Raw genomic sequence first — 22,305 nt, 5'->3', positions numbered from 1 at the left:
TGTCTATTACTTGGACTCTGTGAAGCATTTATTTGGGCTGCAATTTCTGAGGCTGGTAACTCTAATGAACGTATCCTCTGCAGCAGAGGTAACTCTGGGTCTTCCTTTCCTTTGGCAGTCCTCATGAGAGCCAGTTTCATCATAGCGCTTGATGGTTTTTGCGATTGCAATAGAAGAAACTTTCAAAGTTCTTGAAATGTTCCGGATTGACTGACCTTCATGTCTTAAAGTAATGATGGACTGTCGTTTCTCTTTGCTTATTTGAGCTGTTCTTGCCATAATATGGACTTGGTATTTTACCAAATAGGTCTATCTTCTGTATTTCACCCCTACCATGTCACAACACAACTGATTGACTCAAAGAAGGAGAGAAATTCCACAAGTTAACTTTTAACAAGGCACACCTGTTCATTTAAATGTTTAACACTTTTGTGGTTACTACATGATTCCATATATGTTATTTCTTAGTTTTGATGTCTTCACTATTATTCTACAATGTATAAAATAGTAAAAATAAAGAAAAACCCTGGAATGAGTAGGTGTGTCCAAACTTTTGACTGGCACTGTAAATAAATTAACCTGACTTGTGACACATTATACCAACGATGGCGCATGTTGTAAAAATCATTATTAATTTAAAAGTGTACGATTTCCATTTAGTAGAAGCTTACAAAATGGGATATTAATAGTAATTTGGCATAGAATAAGGAAACTCAAAACACTATGAACAACTTGTAACATCATGGTCATATTACTTAGTAAGTTAGCTACTATAATATATCTGCTGTCATATTACTTAGTAAGTTAGCTACTATAATATATCTGCTGTCATATTATTTATATTTCCTCAGTATATTTTCACTCAAGTACTAAAGTATTGCTGTTTCACTACTGTAGATGAAATGGTAAACAACAAATTCTATAAAGTAAAACACATAAAAAATGTTATGTTATTGCAGGATGTATGCTTGACTGGCTACAGAGTAAAATGTAATTCACCTGACTTAAAATGTAATTTAATGCTATTCAAAATATATTACATGATTTGGGAGATATTTAGCTTAAAAAAAATAAAACATTATAAACTGGAGGTCAAAACTAACTGAGGTTCCAGTGGAATGTGTGAGAATGTACTCCAACAAGGGGAAATAGCTGTGTTATGGATGTTTGAGTGTGAGGGCATATTGGCAACCAAACCCTGCCATCGAGCTATGAATCAAAATAAAAATACAATTAAAACCGATAATTTGGAAAATCACAAGTCGACCTGTCACAAGTCGGCCTGTCACAAGTCGGCCTGTCACAAGTCGGCCTGTCACAAGTCGGCCTGTCACAAGTCGGCCTGTCACAAGTCGGCCTGTCACAAGTCGGCCTGTCACAAGTCGACCTGTCACAAGTCGGCCGGTCATTTCCAAGAAGAGCCTGTGTATAGTTAGCCTGAACGTTTGGTCTGTGTAGAGGAGCTCAGTGGGAGAACGGGCTCCTGTGTGTCAGTGACTAGTGGAGATTAAAATAACAGATATGGCATCCACCCTCTGGCCTGACAGTAGGCATTCCGTGCACACACACGCACACGCACACACATCCACACCCAAACCCAAACCCAAACCCACATCCACACACTGGCTATAGAAACACAATACACACCACAAGGCAGTCCATTTTAAAAGATAATTTCTCCTTATAAAGCTTTCCGCATAAAGACTGCACAATAAAAAATATATCATACAGTTCTTACAACTTTTCTAGACAGGATGAAATTGAACATCTGATTATCTCTTTGTGCCAAGCAGTGTTCAACACAGGGGCTTATTTCCCGGGGCTGGCCCCTGTTGCATTGTGGGAACAGCCAGAGTGAGTGTTAACGACCAATTATTTCAGTTTGGCAAGTGGACTTAAGTTAAGGCGTTCCTACAGTATGATGACATGTGTAACCCATCATCATCTCTCTGTCTTTGCTTCATTGGTCCTATTCTGTTCCCCTCTGCAGACTCTGATCTGTCTTTGTTTCATTGGTCCTATTCTGTTCCACTCTGCAGACTCTGATCTGTCTTTGTTTCATTGGTCCTATTCTGTTCCACTCTGCAGACTCTGATCTGTCCCACATTCTGGGCCTGCTGGGTTGAAGGTGTCAACATCAAGGCCTTGCGGGACCCCTTTCTCTGTTTCTTTCTCCTCTGCCAGGATAAATAAGCCCCTGTAGACACTGGTGGCACGGTACCATCTCCCTCCATCCCTCCCTCTCCGTCTCAGTGGCTCCTCCAGTGGGTTAGAGGTCTGTCACTTTGTTCTCAAGGGCGGCTGCTATCCGCTGAAGCCGCAGGGTGAGCTGTTTACTCTGGGCTGCCGGGTCCTCATCTAGGGACTGGATGATCTGTAGAGAGATGGGGAGAGAGGGAGGGGGGAGGGAGAGACAGAGAAATATTGAGATAGGGTGAGAAGAGACAGAGAGGGACAGAGAGGTAGAGAGACAGAGGTAGAGAGAGGGGGAGACAGAGAGAGAAAGAGGGATACAGAGCGAGAGAGAGAGAGAGAGAGAGAGCACTGTCATTAGATCACCAGTCAGGGCATACTGGACCACTGTTGGAACGACCACTCTAAGAAAAACAGCCATTGCATGGCTTCAAGTACTAAGGGAGGAAGCTTAAAAAAATCAATTCCCTGAGCAATTTGCCATTTCAAGTAAACTACCACAGAACTACTTTCAATTAAAAGTCCTTGTAATTGCGCTAACGATTAGAAAATATGACCCAGCAGTGCTGTGGGAGCACTTCTGCCTGGAATGTAAAGTGAATGGCCTCTTACCCCGTCGTAGTATTTGCTGGCGTACTGGTAGAGCTGATGCAGAGCCACTTGTGTGTTGAGTTTGTCTGTATGAGTCTGGAGGACACAACATAGGATTCAGAGATTCTTACAGACAGGCTTGAGTCACACAATCTTAGAGCAGAATGAACCAAGTCTATGACTAACTTTATAAAATGTTACCTTCACTAACATTTCAAATGGTGCACCACTAAAATAGATTAAGAGACCACTGCAAAATTATCAGTTTCTCTGGTTTTACTATTTATAGGTATGTGTTTGGGGAAAATTAACATTTTTGTGCAAATCTACAAATTACTGACAACATTTCTCCCAAATTCCAAATAAAAATGTTGTCATTTAGAACATTTATTTGCAGAAAATGACAACTGGTGAAAATAACAAAAATGATGCAGTGTTGTCAGGCCTTCCCTGCATCATTGGTTCCAACCAGAGGTACTTGGACTTTGGAAGACTCATGAGACCACAGACCTACTGTTAAAATGCACATGAGGGGGTAACTTCAGGGATACTCCGGGCAGAGTCAAATTCAGTTGGTGGTACGGTAACGGAAAAAGGTTGGGAACCACTGCTCTACAAGGTACACTACTTTTGACCAGGGCTCTATGGGCCCTGGTCAAAAGTAGTGCACTACATAGGGAATAGGGTACCAGTTGGGATGCCACCATAGATCGAGGGCAGAGAGAAAGGTTTTCCTTACCCGAGACACCTCTGCCAGATGAGTGTTCATGTCCTGGTCGCTGACTGATACCATCTGTCTGATGCCCTTGTAGTAACTAAACACAGACAGACAGAGATAAGATCATAATCACTATACATTACATATTGACAGGCCTCTGCCGACAATGTACCAGCATTGTAGGCAAGAATCAAAATAAATTGATCAGGTCATTGGGAACTTCTGACGATACGTACTCATCGACCATCTTCTTGTAGGTGGAGATCTCCTTTGCATAGAGTAGTTTGTTACTTGGAGAGTCCTGGTAGAGATAGGAGAGAATAAACAAAATGATAATCATAATACTCTTCTCTTATCTGTTACCTCACAGAGGTAAACAACTATCAATAGATTTTGACCTCCTAATCACCTGCCTCCTCCCCCTCCCTCTCCTCCTCCTACGGCTCCCTCTTCCTCCCTTTCTCCTCCTCCCTTTCTCTTCCTCCTCCCTATCTCCTCCTCCTTTCCTCCTCCCTTTCCTCTTCCTTCTGCTCCCTCCTCCTCCCTCTCTCTTCCTTCTCCCTCCTCCTCCCTCTCCTCCTCTTTCCCCCTCCTCCTCCTCCTCCTCCTCCTGGACTCACTCGGCTGAGTTTGTGCTCTGTCTTGGTGCAGGCGTCCATGAAGGTCTGAGCGATGACGGACAGCGAGGCGTCCACCACCTCTGTCACGTGGACGTCGAAGGTGAAGTGAGGGTTCTTCAGGATGTTCACCCAGAACCTCAGAGGCAAGCTGGTGGAGGAGAGAATAATTACTATCAGCTATCTATCTACTACAGTGTCAACACATCTGTCACACCAAATAATTCATTCATTTATGATTGAATGTCATGTTTAGTATCACCAAGGTACTATTAGTGGTACATGTACAGCACTAGTAGTACTTATATTAGTGGTACATGTACAGCACTAGTAGTACTTATATTAGTGGTACATGTACAGCACTAGTAGTACTTCTATTAGTGGTACATGTACAGCACTAGTAGTACTTCTATTAGTGATACATGTACAGCACTAGTAGTACTTCTATTAGTGGTACATGTACAGCACTAGTAGTACATGTACAGCACTAGTAGTACTTCTATTAGTGGTACATGTACAGCACTAGTAGTACTTCTATTAGTGGTACATGTACAGCACTAGTAGTACTTCTATTAGTGATACATGTACAGCACTAGTAGTACTTCTATTAGTGGTACATGTACAGCACTAGTAGTACTTCTATTAGTGGTACATGTCAGGTTGACAACTCCTGACGGTTGACTTTCATATTTTCACCATTCAGTGGAACACATGCATCGGGCATGCCAAACTAATGGCAAAACTTTCCACTTTTGAATACTCGGTAGCCTCAAAACATAAGTAAACTAATAAGTCCATACAAATCCTCCAATAAAAGGTTGGTCCTGAATATCAAACAAGTCTAAAATAGGTTCAGAGTACTTCTCTGATTAGTTTAAAAGCTGGGCCGATTGAGACAGACTAACATATTCATTCATATTGGCTTGCAACACCTCCCGGGAGATTGAGAAAACAACGGCAAAAAAACCCCAACATCAATGTGATATAATAGTACAATTAAATTAGCTGGGGACGTAATTACCATGTTTGTTTGTTGTTATGGTTGATACACACATTCATATTTAATCCAAGAGGCCTCGGTTGGTTTGATAAACAAAACAAGCCCATGCCGACTGACTGTGGTATAGCATAATGAAATAGCTCATCCCCCTTCCTCTCATTCTCACATCGCCACGTCAATCACTGACATCTATATGCAACACGCTGTGTTGAATACTTGAGCTTTAACCAACTTGAAGTTAATTTATGTACTTAAATGCCAAGGGAGCACTCAGATTGAGAATACAGAGGAGATAGAAGTACTTTTATATTTGCATTCCGTATACTGATTACTTAGTCAGTGTGTTTCTTAGAGTGTCATCTCAGGAAGTGGGTTTGTGTGTGTGTGTGTACATACTTGCGTGTGTGTGTGTGCTTGCATATGTAGAAGTGTGTGTGGTTGTGTGATTGTGTGTGTGTGTGTGTGTGTGTGTGTGTGTATGTACCTGTTGGTCTTCCAGATGTGTACGGTCTCCTCATCCACGTTGTCATGTTTGAGGGCCTGCTCGTCCAGGAAGTCAAAGAAGTACTTGATGGCGGGTGGCACCACCGACCCGGAACACAACACGCTGCGGAAGAAGTCATCCACAAACTGTTGCAGGGTTCCCTGGAATAACAGACGCACCAACAGAAACACAGTGTGAGGCAGGGCAGAGAGGTAGAGAGACGCCAAGTACCTCAGACCTGCGACCCAGTCAATAACACACTATGAAGACTGAATCTATCACATATTAGCACATAGCCATCCTCAAATAGATTTTCTTACGGAATGAATCTCAAAGATGAATTTCTTTACTGAATGAAATGTAAAGGCTCGCACACATCGCAGCGAAAGTGGATCTAGCGTTTGTCTGCCGATCGTTCAGCGTGCTGTGTTTCAGGGACCAACAGCTGTAGACGTCTGAGTGCCAACATTTAGGCAAATTGGTTGCCAAATTACGGGCGGCACTTTGTTCAAATGTGCTAAGTACTCTCGTCCAGCAAACGCTGTTAGTGTGTCTGAGCCCTAACTATAGTAAAACGTGGCAGGCCCACCTTGACAGAGAGCAGTCGTGTGAGATAGATCTCAGTGATGGCTTTGGTCATGGACTTGTCCTTCATGCCCCTCTTGGACTTCATCTCATCCAGCTCATCAGGCCGAACCAGATGGAACACCTTGTCATCCTCCAACAGGGCATTTCCTAGTGGAGAGAGGAGACAAATTATACAAGTACTTTTCAGTAACACGTTTCTTAAAGCCTGCAGGTATAGGTTATAATGCACTGTGAGACTTGTCATACGCATAATGTCTTATTATCATTTCCATGGTGAAGACTTACTCTCCTCTTGGTTATCCTGGTTCTGGTAATAGTTCTGTTGAGTGTGAAGAACCATGGACAGGACTAGAGTAGCATTGTCTCGCACCTGAAACCCACACAAACATACACACACAGGTCATCTGATTGGCAACGGGTCTCAGGACCTAATTCAGAATCCATGCCATTGATTAGACAGTGCCATTGACACATTTCTTGGGGCCTTTATTCGGCATTGTCTGTGGCGCTCTTTCATTATTGATCCCGTAAATTAAAGTGGGGTTTTGGGGTGGGGCTCTGTTGGAGCAGGGGTGTTGGGGTAGGGCTCTGTTGAAGCAGGGGGGTTGGGGTGGGGCTCTGTTGGAGCAGGGGGGTTTGGTGGGGCTCTGTTGGAGCAGGGGGGTTGGTGTGGGGCTCTGTTGGAGCAGGGGGGTTGGGGTGGGGCTCTGTTGGAGCAGGGGGGTTGGGGTGGGGTTGATGCGGTAGGGGATCAGCCCTCTACCTGTTTGTGTGTATAATCTTTAAAATACTCAATAAAAAACATTGACCCAAAAATTACATTAAATTAGTAAAGAGCAGCATTAGGGCTTCTCTCTGTGACATCTAATAGATCAGTCTGTGGAGGAACATCACTCACATTGTAGTGGGCCAGCGTGTTGATGCGCCTCCACCTGCCCTCTTTCTGGGACGTCAGGTCCAGGTCTGACAGGATCTGCCCTGTGGAACCAGGACGCCACTCTGTGGCATAGGCAAGAACAGTAGCTCAGACCACCAGCCAACATGACTCACATTCAAATTCACATCCACTACCACTTAATTTACTAGTAGATGGTGCCAATTGTTTAAGGCTTGCTGATGTTAATGTATTCAAATGCAGTATCTTTGCAACACATGGTTTGGAATACTGACGATGTGTGTGTGTGTGTGTGTGTGTGTGTGTGTGTGTGTGTGTGTGTGTGTGTGTGTGTGTGAGTGTGTTTTCCTCTCACCCAGACTGACGCTGTCCACTTTGGGTCTCTGTGAGTAGGGCAGGTTCCTGTACACCGCCTCGATGATCTTCTCCTTCACCTGGGACACCGTGTCGCAGTTCAACACCTTGACGGGCGTCACGTCTGGCCCCTCCCCGTGCACCAGCACCTGCAGAGTCTGAGAGGAGGAACAGAGCCAACACCGTGAGGTCAGCCCGCTGAGGCAGCGTTACAGCGGCAACTACTGTAGGCAAGTGGTACTCTTTGACACCTGACAAGCGCTGTCGCCTCGTCCTGAGCTGACTATCGAGCAGCCACCGGCAGGGGACTCACTCCCCTCACTCTGACCAGGTGACACAGATCAATCAATTCAGACTGAATCCAAACAACTGACCACTAGATAGGGAGACTACACATTATACAAAGGATTTATTTGTAATTGAAGACTGTGTAATTTTGTTTTGTCATTCTTCTTTAACATAACCACAGGACGTGAGCTATTGCAACTGTAAATGTGTATCATTTGATATTGTCCTTGGAAAATGAATTACCACAGGGTTTACATACTTCTCCCTCCCTCCCTATGAACATTTTTGGGGGACTAGTTTAAGGCCTTGTGGGTGGGTTTTGAGTGGTCATTGTGCTGACATTCTAGAGAGACTTAAAAGAAAATAGCTGAGATTTTATTATCTGGCATTAGCAAAAAGATACAGTTTAACACTTCTGACTAAGGTAGACTATACGTATACAGTGAGTCAGAACTTGAATTGCGTCAGTGTAGGTAGGAACATTATAAAATGACAGAAAGGTATTGAATTGCTAGTGAAGGCATAGTATAAAAAGACAAAAATGGTTCATGGAAGCAACACATATAATTGAGATCAGGGCAGTCAGTGTAAAGTCTGTCTGAACAGACTCAGAAGAACTCAATAACGCAATAGCAGCAGCTGTCAGCGAGGTGAGATGCCAGCGAGCTTGCGTGCTGGAGTAACCGTGGTAACGGGTTGGTGTAACTCACCAGGACGCAGTACTCCACGTCGTCTCCAAGCAGGCCCGTGTCGTTCAGGGTGTACTTGGCCTTCTTCACTCTGGCGTCTACTGGACCCTTCTCTGTCTGATGCTTGATGGCCCTGAACAGCTTGTACAGGGGTTCCCCTGCTGAGTCCTGACGACCACACACAGAGACACAGTACAATCAGAACCCTCTGGCACTCTACTTTGACCTTGGCCATGCTGTAGTTCAAATATAAAGGCTATGAAATGTCAACAGAATATTGCTTCTCTTAACTCAGGTAGGCTCCTTGAACACATGCATGCACATACACACCGTTACGGAAAGATAACATGAAGTGTTCCAAAAACACATGTTTTCATGGGATCACGTGATCTTATGTGAAGTTAACATGATAACGTGACAACATGTAAAGCAACATGTGATAACATGAAACTACACGTAAAAACGTGATCATGTAAAGTGTTCGAAAATCCCGTTTTCACATGATTTCACGTGACATCGTGATTTTTCTGTAATGGCACACATAAATGTGCCAAACGTCCTTTCAAATACGCTTTAACAATGTACGTGACATATCAAAAACATACAGAATCAAAGAGTGTCATATCATCACCTTGAGGAACTGGTAAAGACAGATGGACATCCAGTTACACAGCATCCTCTCCACCACTGTCTCTGACCTACAGAAGACAAAACACAGGAGTGACTGACACATATCAACATACTGTCTCTGACCTACAGAAGACAAAACACAGGAGTGACTGACACATCTCAACATACTGTCTCTGACCTACAGAAGACAAAACACAAGAGTGACTGACACATCTCAACATACTGTCTCTGACCTACAGAAGACAAAACACAGGAGTGACTGACATCTCAACATACTGTCTCTGACCTACAGAAGACAAAACACAGGAGTGACTGACACATCTCAACATACTGCCTCTGACCCTACAGAAGACAAAACACAGGAGTGACTGACACATCTCAACATACTGTCTCTGACCTACAGAAGACAAAACACAGGAGTGACTGACACATCTCAACATACGGTCTCTGACCTACAGAAGACAAAACACAGGAGTGACTGACACATATCAACATACTGTCTCTGACCTACAGAAGACAAAACACAAGAGTGACTGACACATCTCAACATACTGTCTCTGACCTACAGAAGACAAAACACAGGAGTGACTGACACATCTCAACATACTGTCTCTGACCTACAGAAGACAAAACACAGGAGTGACTGACATCTCAACATACGGTCTCTGACCTACAGAAGACAAAACACAGGAGTGACTGACACATCTCAACATGCTGTCTCTGACCTACAGAAGACAAAACACAGGAGTGACTGACACATATCAACATACTGTCTCTGACCTACAGAAGACAAAACACAGGAGTGACTGACACATATCAACATACTATCTCTGACCTACAGAAGACAAAACACAGGAGTGACTGACACATCTCAACATACGGTCTCTGACCTACAGAAGACAAAACACAGGAGTGACTGACACATATCAACATACTATCTCTGACCTACAGAAGACAAAACACAGGAGTGACTTACACATCTCAACATACGGTCTCTGACCTACAGAAGACAAAACACAGGAGTGACTGACACATCTCAACATGCTGTCTCTGACCTACAGAAGACAAAACACAGGAGTGACTGACACATATCAACATACTGTCTCTGACCTACAGAAGACAAAACACAGGAGTGACTGACACATATCAACATACTATCTCTGACCTACAGAAGACAAAACACAGGAGTGACTGACACATCTCAACATACGGTCTCTGACCTACAGAAGACAAAACACAGGAGTGACTGACACATATAAACATACTGTCTCTGACCTACAGAAGACAAAACACAGGAGTGACTGACACATCTCAACAGACTGTCTCTGACCTACAGAAGACAAAACACAGGAGTGACTGACTCATATCAACATACTGTCTCTGACCTACAGAAGACAAAACACAGGAGTGACTGACACATCTCAACAGACTGTCTCTGACCTACAGAAGACAAAACACAGGAGTGACTGACACATCAACATACTGTCTCTGAACTACAGTTCAAAACACAGGAGTGACTGACACATCTCAACATACTGTCTCTAACCTACAGTTCAAAACAAAGGAGTGACTGACACATCTCAACATACTGTCTCTGACCTACAGAAGACAAAACGCAGGAGTGACTGACACATCTCAACATACTGTCTCTGACCTACAGAAGACAAAACACAGGAGTGACTGACACATCTCAACATACTGTCTCTGACCTACAGAAGACAAAACACAGGAGTGACTGACACATCTCAACATACTGTCTCTGACCTACAGAAGACAAAACACAGGAGTGACTGACACATCAACATACTGTCTCTGACCTACAGAAGACAAAACACAGGAGTGACTGACTCATATCAACATACTGTCTCTGACCTACAGAAGAAAAAACACAGGAGTGACTGACACATCTCAACAGACTGTCTCTGACCTACAGAAGACAAAATACAGGAGTGACTGACACATCAACATACCGTCTCTGAACTACAGTTCAAAACACAGGAGTGACTGACACATCTCAACATACTGTCTCTGACCTACAGTTCAAAACAAAGGAGTGACTGACACATCTCAACATGCTGTCTCTGACCTACAGAAGACAAAACACAGGAGTGACTGACACATCTTAACATACTGTCTCTGACCTCCAGAAGACAAAACACAGGAGTGACTGACACATCTCAACATGCTGTCTCTGACCTACAGAAGACAAAACACAGGAGTGACTGACACATCTCAACATACTGTCTCTGACCTACAGAAGACAAAACACCGGAGTGACTGACACATCTCAACATACTGTCTCTGACCTACAGAAGACAAAACACCGGAGTGACTGACACATCTCAACATACTGTCTCTGACCTACAGAAGACAAAACACCGGAGTGACTGACACATCTCAACATACTGTCTCTGACCTACAGAAGACAAAACACAGGAGTGACTGACACATCAACATACTGTCTCTGACCTACAGAAGACAAAACACAGGAGTGACTGACTCATATCAACATACTGTCTCTGACCTACAGAAGACAAAACACAGGAGTGACTGACACATCTCAACATACTGTCTCTGACCTACAGTTCAAAACACAGGAGTGACTGACACATCTCACAATACTAATACAAAATTTAGCATGAACTACTGTAGAACTCCTCTCCATTCACAGGGCCCATTGTTAGGCATTAGCACATCCAACTAACAGTCATGTGTATCTGGATGTTAGGATAATGGACTAATCCACATAATGAGCTCCTCTATAGGGAATAATTACACACATTTTACTGTAGAACAGCCAGTCGAACACATTACACAACCACTCAGTGGGAATAAACAACTGAGCTCTGTTCGGGAACCTGTCTCTACTGTGGACTGGAGATACCAGAGTCACTTTAAGAGTGGGAGACATTGAGAAGACACAGGTTAGTTATAGTAATGGATTACAGCCACAATCTGCACCGAGCTAAAGGCTAGAGCTGCCACTTTCAAGGAGCAGGACACTAATCTGGACGCTTATAAGAAAATCCGTTATGCCCTCAGACGAACCATCAAACAGCCAAAGCGTCAACATAGGACTAAGATTGAATCCTACTACACCGGCTCCGATGCTCGTCGGATGTGGCAGGGCTTGCAAACTATTATGGTCTACAAAGGGAAAAGCAGCCACGAGCTGCCTAGTGACGCGAGCCTACCAGACGGGCTAAATGCCTTTTATGCTCGCTTCGAGGCAAGCAACTCTGAAGCATGCATGAGAGCACCAGCTGTTCTGGACAACTGTGTGATCACGCTCTCCGTAGCCAATGTGAGCAAGATCTTTAAACAGGTCAACATTCACAAGGCCGTGGGCCCAGATGGATTACCAGGGCGTGTACTCAGAGCAAGCGCGGACCAACTGGCAAGCGTCTTCACTGACATGTTCAACCTCTCCCTGACCGAGTCTGTAATACCTATATGTTTCAAGCAGACCACCATAGTCCATATGCCCAAGAACGCCAAGGAAACCTGTCTAAATGACTACTGCCCCGTAGCACCCACGTCGGTAGCCATGAAGTGCTTTGAAAGGCTGGTCATGGCTCACATCAACACCATCATCCCGGAAACCCTACACCCACTCCAATTTGCATACCATCCCAACAGATCCATAGATGACGCAATCTCAAATGCACTCCACACTACCCTTTCCCACCTGGACAAAAGGAACACTTATGTGAGAATGCTGTTCATTGACTACAGCTCAGCTCATCACTAAGCTAAGGACCTTGGGACTAAACACCTCCCTCTGCAAGAAGATCCTGGACTTCCTGACGGGCCGCCCCCAGGTGATAAGGGTAGGCAACAACACATCTGCCACGCTGATCCTCAACACAGGGGCCCCTCAGGGATGCATGCCTCAGGGGTGCCTCCTCCTGTACTCCCTGTTCACCCACGACTGTGTGGCCAAGCACTACTCTAACACCATATTACATTTACATTTACATTTAAGTCATTTAGCAGACGCTCTTATCCAGAGCGACTTACAAATTGGAGTCTCTCCTGAGTCTCCCCTCAGGAGACTAAAAAGGTTTGGCATGGGTCCTCAGATCCTCAAAAAGTTCAACAGCTGCACCATCGAGAGCATCCTGACTAATTGCATCATTGCCTGGAATGGTAACTGCTCGGCATCTGACCGTAAAGCGATACAGAGGGTAGTGCGTACGGCACAGTACGTACGGCCCAAAAAATTGTGAAAGACTCCAGTTATCCAAGTCATACTGTTCTCTCTGCTACCGCATGGCAAGTGGTACCGGAGCGCGAAGTCTAGGTCCAAAAGGCTCCTTAACAGCTTCTACCCCCAAGCCATAAGACTGCTGAACAATTAATCAAATGTCTACCCGGACTATTTACATTGACCTCCCCCCTTTTTTTCTTACACTGCTGCTACTCGCTGTTTATTATCTCTGCATAGCCACTTTACCCCTACATGTACAATACCGGTCAAAAGTTTTAGAGAACCTACTCATTTAATGGTTAATAATAATTTTTACTATTTTCTACATTGTAGAATAATAGTGAAGCTATCAAAACTATGAAATAATACATATGGAATCATGTAGTAACCAAAAATGTGTTAAACAAATCTAAATATATTTTATATTTGAGATTCTTCAAGTAGCCACGCTTTGCCTTGATAACAGCTTTGCACACTCTTGGTATTCTCTCAACCAGCTTCATGAGGTAGTCACCTGGAATGCATTTCATTTAACAGGTGTGACTTGTTAAAAGTTAATTTGTAGAATTTCTTTCCTTCTTAATGCGTTTGAGCCAATCAGTTGTGTTGTGACAAGGTAGGGAGCGTATACAGAAGATAGCCCTATTTGGTAAAAGACCAAGTCCATATTATTGCAAGAACAGCTCAAATAAGCAAAGAGAAATGACAGTCCATCATTACTTTAAGACATGAAGGTCAGTCAATCCGGAATATTTCAAGAACTTTGAAAGTTTCTTCTAGTGCAAAACCATGAAGCGCTATGATGAAACTGGCTCTCACGAGGACCGACCACAGGAAAGGAAGACCCAGAGTTACCTCTGCTGCAGAGGATAAGTTCATTAGCGTTCCCAGCCTCAGAAATTGCAGCCCAAATAAATGCTTCACAGAGTTCAAGTAACAGACACATCTCAACATCAACTGTTCAGAGGAGACTGTATGAATCAGGCCTTCATGGTCGAATTGCTGCAAAAAAAACTAAAGGACACCAATAAGAAGAAGAGACTTGCTTGGGCCAAGAAACACAAGCAATGGCAGTGGAAATTTGTCCTTTGGTCTGGAATCCAAATTGGAGATTTTTGGTTCCAACCGCTGTGTCTTTGTGAGACGCGGTGTGGGTGAACAGATGATCTCTGCATGTGTATTTCCCACCGTAAAGCATGGAGGAGGAGGTGTGGGGGTGATGGTGTGGGGGTGCTTTGCTTGTGACACTGTCTGTGATTTATTTCGAATTCAAGCCACACCTAACCAGCATGGCTACCACAGCATTCTGCAGCGATACGCTATCTCATCTGGTTTGGTATCATTTGTTTTTCAACAGAACAATGACCCAACACACCTCCAGGCTGTGTAAGGGCTATTTGACCAAGAAGGAGAGTGATGAAGTGCTGCATGGCCTTCACAATCCCCTGACCTCAACCAAATTGAGATGGTTTTGGATGAGTCGGACCACAGAGTGAAGGAAAAGCAGCCAACAAGTGCTCAGCATATCTGGGAACTCCTTCAAGACTGTTGGAAAAGCATTCCTCATGAAGCTGGTGAAGCTGGGAGAATGCCAAGAGTGTGCAAAGCTGTCATCAAGGCAAATGTTGGCTATTTGAAGAATCTCAAATATAAAATATATTTTGGTTTGTTTAACACTTTTTTGGTTACTACATGATTCCATGTGTTATTTCATAGTTTTGATGTCTTCACTATTATTCTACAATGTAGAAAATAAAGAAAAACCCTTGAATGAGTAGGTGTTCTAAAACTTTTGACCGGTCGTGTACATATTACCTCAATTAACCTGTACCCCCTCACAACCTGTACCACCCCACAACCTGTATATAGCCTTGTTATTGTTATTTTACTTTGTTGCTTTTTTAAAACTTTCGTTAATTTAGTAAATATTTTCTTAACTCTATTTTTCTTAAAACTGCCTTGTTGGTTAAGGGCTTGTAAGTAAGCATTTCATGGTAAAGTCTACACCTGTTGTATACCTATCTTGATCTGAGATAGGTAGAGCTACCAGAACTAAATCTAAGATAGGTAGAATTTCCAGAACTAAATCTAAGATAGGTAGAGCTAGCAGAACTAAATCTAAGATAGGTAGAACTAACAGAACTACTATGAGGAATGGTAGCTACTGTAAGTGACAGCGGTTGGTGGTCCCGACCTGCGCAGCATGAGTTTGGGGTTCTTGCTGTCGACATAGTTCCCCATGAGTTCCAGCAGCAGGGTCCTCATGATGTCCGTGTAGTACTCCAGCTTCCCATGCAGAGCCACCGTTAGCAGGGATGCAAAGTACACCTTGGCCCGGGCGTTGAAGTCTGGACGTCCTTCCAAGGTCTTGATGAACTACACACAGTGGAGTTTAACAGAATATGCAGTTAATGGTAATCCAGTTAACATAAATGGGGATAAATCTTTAACTGTAAACAATGGAAGGGAGATTGCAATAATCTGAAATAGCCATCTCTCCATGTCTCCTTTACTTCTTCTGCCCTAATATGAAGGAATTGGACTGGTACAAGCCTCAAACATATCCAACAGGTAACCAACACAGCTTTCACCTTTTCTCGGTTTTAGATGAAGGAAAGGAGACAAAAGAGCCAGCCATAGATGCACCATTACAAAGACAGTTAAGTGGTCTGAAGGGGCTTTACATTGATGAGGAAGGTCTTGGAGTTGAGCAGGTTAGAGAACTGGTTGAGGGCCTGGCCCACGATGGCCTTCCGTGCCTCAGGGATGTCCAGCTTGCCCGTGATCATCACATCGTTGGCCCCGTCCTTGGAAGGCAGGAAGAAGACGCGGTCCGTGTAGGTCTTATAGTCCAGGAAGGGGATTCGCCCCTCGCTCAGTTCGTTGGTATGGTCCTCCATCTCTATCATCAGGTCTGTGAAGGCAAAGGAGAAATGTCTGAGTACCTTGCACATGTTCTCATCCTGAGACTTTTAAGCAACACAAACATAAACTACCATATTCGTTACTTTAAATCACGTCTTGATGAAGATACATAGATGTATGGATGTGTAGATGAAGTACGTAATATGAGGTTTAATGAAGTGTAATGAAGACCCTTGGTGGCCTTAGACAGTTCTGCTTGACAGCTGTGGTTATAATGTAGTACCTGTGAACTCTTTCTTGCAGCGATCTCGTACACTCTCCTCCAGATTCTCCAGCTGGTGTTTCACCTTCTCATACTCTCTTTCAGCCTGTTGGCTCTTCCTCCTGTGCACACAACACAATCATTAACATGGGCAGAGCAATGAACAGAGACAAAAACCGACACCAACATGAACACTAACTCATGTAACATTGTACATTTTTGTGTATTGCGCACCATTCGGCTGGCTTGGATCCCTTGACACCAAATGAAGTTGTCACCCCCACATCCATGGAGAAAGGTGGTATGGTGTACTGTCCTGTATGTTGGTAATGGAGAAAGGTGGTATGGTGTAACTGTCCTGTATGTTGGTTATCTAGCCTAAAGGTGGTACTATATGGTGTAACTGTCCAGAATTCTGGTTATCTAGCCTAAAGGTGGTACTATATGGTGTAACTGTCCTGTATGTTGGTCATGGAGAAAGGCGGTATGGTGTAACTGTCCAGTATTCTGGTTATCTAGCCCAAAGGTGGTATGGTGTAACTGTCCTGTATTCTGGTTATCTAGCCTAAAGGTAGTATGGTGTAACTGTCCTGTATTCTGGTTATCTAGCCCAAAGGTGGTATGGTGTAACTGTCCTGTATTCTGGTTATCTAGCCCAAAGGTGGTATGGTGTAACTGTCCTGTATTCTGGTTATCTAGCCTAAAGGTAGTATGGTGTAACTGTCCTGTATTCTGGTTATCTAGCCCAAAGGTGGTATGGTGTAACTGTCCTGTATTCTGGTTATCTAGCCCAAAGGTGGTATGGTGTAACTGTCCAGTATTCTGGTTATCTAGCCTAAAGGTGATATGGTGTAACTGTCCTGTATTCTGGTTATCTAGCCTAAAGGTGGTATGGTGTAACTGTCCAGTATTCTGGTTATCTAGCCTTAAGGTGGCATGGTGTAACTGTCCAGTATTCTGGTTATATAGCCTTAAGGTGGTATGGTGTAACTGTCCTGTATTCTGGTTATGTAGCCTTAAGGTGGCATGGTGTAACTGTCCAGTATTCTGGTTATCTAGCCTAAAGGTGGCATGGTGTAACTGTCCTGTATTCTGGTTATCTAGCCTTAAGGTGGTATGGTGTAACTGTCCAGTATTCTGGTTATCTAGCCTAAAGGTGGTATGGTGTAACTGTCCTGTATTCTGGTTATCTAGCCTAAAGGTGGTATGGTGTAACTGTCCTGTATTCTGGTTATCTAGCCTAAAGGTGATATGGTGTAACTGTCCTGTATTCTGGTTATGTAGCCTTAAGGTGGTATGGTGTAACTGTCCAGTATTCTGGTTATCTAGCCTTAAGGTGGTATGGTGTAACTGTCCTGTATTCTGGTTATCTAGCCTAAAGGTAGTATGGTGTAACTGTCCTGTATTCTGGTTATCTAGCCTAAAGGTGGTACTATATGGTGTAACTGTCCAGTATTCTGGTTATCTAGCCTAAAGGTGGTACTATATGGTGTAACTGTCCTGTATGTTGGTCATGGAGAAAGGCGGTATGGTGTAACTGTCCTGTATTCTGGTTATCTAGCCTAAAGGTGGTATGGTGTAACTGTCCTGTATTCTGGTTATCTAGCCTAAAGGTAGTATGGTGTAACTGTCCTGTATTCTGGTTATCTAGCCCAAAGGTGGTATGGTGTAACTGTCCTGTATTCTGGTTATCTAGCCCAAAGGTGGTATGGTGTAACTGTCCAGTATTCTGGTTATCTAGCCTAAAGGTGATATGGTGTAACTGTCCTGTATTCTGGTTATCTAGCCTAAAGGTGGTATGGTGTAACTGTCCAGTATTCTGGTTATCTAGCCTTAAGGTGGCATGGTGTAACTGTCCAGTATTCTGGTTATATAGCCTTAAGGTGGTATGGTGTAACTGTCCTGTATTCTGGTTATGTAGCCTTAAGGTGGCATGGTGTAACTGTCCAGTATTCTGGTTATCTAGCCTAAAGGTGGCATGGTGTAACTGTCCTGTATTCTGGTTATCTAGCCTTAAGGTGGTATGGTGTAACTGTCCAGTATTCTGGTTATCTAGCCTAAAGGTGGTATGGTGTAACTGTCCTGTATTCTGGTTATCTAGCCTAAAGGTGGTATGGTGTAACTGTCCTGTATTCTGGTTATCTAGCCTAAAGGTGATATGGTGTAACTGTCCTGTATTCTGGTTATGTAGCCTTAAGGTGGTATGGTGTAACTGTCCAGTATTCTGGTTATCTAGCCTTAAGGTGGTATGGTGTAACTGTCCTGTATTCTGGTTATCTAGCCTAAAGGTAGTATGGTGTAACTGTCCTGTATTCTGGTTATCTAGCCTAAAGGTGGTACTATATGGTGTAACTGTCCAGTATTCTGGTTATCTAGCCTAAAGGTGGTACTATATGGTGTAACTGTCCTGTATGTTGGTCATGGAGAAAGGCGGTATGGTGTAACTGTCCTGTATTCTGGTTATCTAGCCTAAAGGTGGTATGGTGTAACTGTCCTGTATTCTGGTTATCTAGCCTAAAGGTAGTATGGTGTAACTGTCCTGTATTCTGGTTATCTAGCCCAAAGGTGGTATGGTGTAACTGTCCAGTATTCTGGTTATCTAGCCCAAAGGTGGTATGGTGTAACTGTCCAGTATTCTGGTTATCTAGCCTAAAGGTGATATGGTGTAACTGTCCTGTATTCTGGTTATCTAGCCTAAAGGTGGTATGGTGTAACTGTCCAGTATTCTGGTTATCTAGCCTTAAGGTGGTATGGTGTAACTGTCCTGTATTCTGGTTATCTAGCCTAAAGGTGATATGGTGTAACTGTCCTGTATTGTGGTTATGTAGCCTTAAGGTGGTATGGTGTAACTGTCCAGTATTCTGGTTATCTAGCCTTAAGGTGGTATGGTGTAACTGTCCTGTATTCTGGTTATCTAGCCTAAAGGTAGTATGGTGTAACTGTCCTGTATTCTGGTTATCTAGCCTAAAGGTGGTACTATATGGTGTAACTGTCCAGTATTCTGGTTATCTAGCCTAAAGGTGGTACTATATGGTGTAACTGTCCTGTATGTTGGTCATGGAGAAAGGCGGTATGGTGTAACTGTCCTGTATTCTGGTTATCTAGCCTTAAGGTGGTATGGTGTAACTGTCCAGTATTCTGGTTATCTAGCCTTAAGGTGGTATGGTGTAACTGTCCAGTATTCTGGTTATCTAGCCTTAAGGTGGTATGGTGTAACTGTCCTGTATTCTGGTTATCTAGCCTAAAGGTGGTATGGTGTAACTGTCCTGTATTCTGGTTATGTAGCCTTAAGGTGGCATGGTGTAACTGTCCAGTATTCTGGTTATCTAGCCTAAAGGTGGCATGGTGTAACTGTCCTCTATTCTGGTTATCTAGCCTTAAGGTGGTATGGTGTAACTGTCCAGTATTCTGGTTATCTAGCCTTAAGGTGGTATGGTGTAACTGTCCAGTATTCTGGTTATCTAGCCTTAAGGTGGTATGGTGTAACTGTCCTGTATTCTGGTTATCTAGCCTTAAGGTGGCATGGTGTAACTGTCCTGTATTCTGGTTATCTAGCCTAAAGGTGGTATGGTGTAACTGTCCTGTATGTTGGTCATGGAGAAAGGCGGTATGGTGTAACTGTCCTGTATTCTGGTTATCTAGCCTTAAGGTGGTATGGTGTAACTGTCCAGTATTCTGGTTATCTAGCCTTAAGGTGGTATGGTGTAACTGTCCAGTATTCTGGTTATCTAGCCTTAAGGTGGCATGGTGTAACTGTCCAGTATTCTGGTTATCTAGCCTAAAGGTGGCATGGTGTAACTGTCCTGTATTCTGGTTATCTAGCCTTAAGGTGGTATGGTGTAACTGTCCTGTATTCTGGTTATCTAGCCTAAAGGTGGTATGGTGTAACTGTCCTGTATTCTGGTTATGTAGCCTTAAGGTGGCATGGTGTAACTGTCCAGTATTCTGGTTATCTAGCCTAAAGGTGGCATGGTGTAACTGTCCTGTATTCTGGTTATCTAGCCTTAAGGTGGTATGGTGTAACTGTCCAGTATTCTGGTTATCTAGCCTTAAGGTGGTATGGTGTAACTGTCCAGTATTCTGGTTATCTAGCCTTAAGGTGGTATGGTGTAACTGTCCTGTATTCTGGTTATCTAGCCTTAAGGTGGCATGGTGTAACTGTCCTGTATTCTGGTTATCTAGCCTAAAGGTGGTATGGTGTAACTGTCCTGTATTCTGGTTATCTAGCCTAAAGGTGGCATGGTGTAACTGTCCAGTATTCTGGTTATCTAGCCTTAAGGTGGCATGGTGTAACTGTCCTGTATTCTGGTTATCTAGCCTAAAGGTGGCATGGTGTAACTGTCCTGTATTCTGGTTATCTAGCCTAAAGGTGGCATGGTGTAACTGTCCTGTATTCTGGTTATCTAGCCTTAAGGTGGTATGGTGTAACTGTCCAGTATTCTGGTTATCTAGCCTTAAGGTGGTATGGTGTAACTGTCCAGTATTCTGGTTATCTAGCCTTAAGGTGGTATGGTGTAACTGTCCTGTATTCTGGTTATCTAGCCTTAAGGTGGCATGGTGTAACTGTCCTGTATTCTGGTTATCTAGCCTAAAGGTGGTATGGTGTAACTGTCCTGTATTCTGGTTATCTAGCCTAAAGGTGGCATGGTGTAACTGTCCAGTATTCTGGTTATCTAGCCTTAAGGTGGCATGGTGTAACTGTCCTGTATTCTGGTTATCTAGCCTAAAGGTGGCATGGTGTAACTGTCCTGTATTCTGGTTATCTAGCCTAAAGGTGGCATGGTGTAACTGTCCTGTATTCTGGTTATCTAGCCTTAAGGTGGTATGGTGTAACTGTCCTGTATTCTGGTTATCTAGCCTAAAGGTGGTATGGTGTAACTGTCCTGTATTCTGGTTATCTAGCCTAAAGGTGGCATGGTGTAACTGTCCTGTATTCTGGTTATCTAGCCTAAAGGTGGCATGGTGTAACTGTCCTGTATTCTGGTTATCTAGCCTAAAGGTGGTATGGTGTAACTGTCCAGTATTCTGGTTATCTAGCCTTAAGGTGGTATGGTGTAACTGTCCTGTATTCTGGTTATCTAGCCTAAAGGTGGCATGGTGTAACTGTCCAGTATTCTGGTTATCTAGCCTAAAGGTGGTATGGTGTAACTGTCCTGTATGTTGGTCATGGAGAAAGGCGGTATGGTGTAACTGTCCTGTATTCTGGTTATCTAGCCTTAAGGTGGTATGGTGTAACTGTCCAGTATTCTGGTTATCTAGCCTTAAGGTGGTATGGTGTAACTGTCCAGTATTCTGGTTATCTAGCCTTAAGGTGGTATGGTGTAACTGTCCTGTATTCTGGTTATCTAGCCTAAAGGTGGTATGGTGTAACTGTCCTGTATTCTGGTTATGTAGCCTTAAGGTGGCATGGTGTAACTGTCCAGTATTCTGGTTATCTAGCCTAAAGGTGGCATGGTGTAACTGTCCTCTATTCTGGTTATCTAGCCTTAAGGTGGTATGGTGTAACTGTCCTGTATTCTGGTTATCTAGCCTAAAGGTGACATGGTGTAACTGTCCTGTATTCTGGTTATCTAGCCTTAAGGTGGTATGGTGTAACTGTCCAGTATTCTGGTTATCTAGCCTTAAGGTGGTATGGTGTAACTGTCCAGTATTCTGGTTATCTAGCCTTAAGGTGGTATGGTGTAACTGTCCTGTATTCTGGTTATGTAGCCTTAAGGTGGCATGGTGTAACTGTCCAGTATTCTGGTTATCTAGCCTAAAGGTGGCATGGTGTAACTGTCCTCTATTCTGGTTATCTAGCCTTAAGGTGGTATGGTGTAACTGTCCTGTATTCTGGTTATCTAGCCTAAAGGTGGTATGGTGTAACTGTCCTGTATTCTGGTTATGTAGCCTTAAGGTGGCATGGTGTAACTGTCCAGTAT

The 22,305-nt window shown here is 43.5% G+C and overlaps 1 protein-coding gene across 1 annotated transcript in view; it reads right to left on the bottom strand.

The window, feature by feature from the left end:
• Positions 1-511: 511 nt before the first annotated feature.
• LOC120052027 (plexin-B2-like) overlaps positions 512-22,305 on the bottom strand; it is a 40,621-nt gene continuing 18,827 nt past the window's right edge. Inside the window, exons 22-36 of the mRNA XM_038998893.1 lie at positions 16,406-16,506; positions 15,942-16,171; positions 15,452-15,633; positions 9,049-9,115; positions 8,439-8,585; positions 7,442-7,598; positions 7,090-7,190; positions 6,477-6,561; positions 6,193-6,338; positions 5,604-5,764; positions 4,123-4,270; positions 3,739-3,803; positions 3,524-3,599; positions 2,806-2,880; positions 512-2,374 (exon numbers count right to left, since the gene is read on the bottom strand). Coding sequence (XP_038854821.1) covers positions 2,270-2,374; positions 2,806-2,880; positions 3,524-3,599; positions 3,739-3,803; positions 4,123-4,270; positions 5,604-5,764; positions 6,193-6,338; positions 6,477-6,561; positions 7,090-7,190; positions 7,442-7,598; positions 8,439-8,585; positions 9,049-9,115; positions 15,452-15,633; positions 15,942-16,171; positions 16,406-16,506 — 1,846 coding nt within the window. The 3' untranslated portion in view covers positions 512-2,269. The remainder of the gene's footprint in view (positions 2,375-2,805; positions 2,881-3,523; positions 3,600-3,738; positions 3,804-4,122; positions 4,271-5,603; positions 5,765-6,192; positions 6,339-6,476; positions 6,562-7,089; positions 7,191-7,441; positions 7,599-8,438; positions 8,586-9,048; positions 9,116-15,451; positions 15,634-15,941; positions 16,172-16,405; positions 16,507-22,305) is intronic.

Source organism: Salvelinus namaycush, chromosome 8 (assembly GCF_016432855.1).
Source record: "Salvelinus namaycush isolate Seneca chromosome 8, SaNama_1.0, whole genome shotgun sequence".
Taxonomy (NCBI): Eukaryota; Metazoa; Chordata; class Actinopteri; order Salmoniformes; family Salmonidae; genus Salvelinus; species Salvelinus namaycush.
The sequence above is the reverse complement of the archived record's forward strand: the minus strand, read 5'-3'. Positions and strand labels throughout refer to the sequence as shown.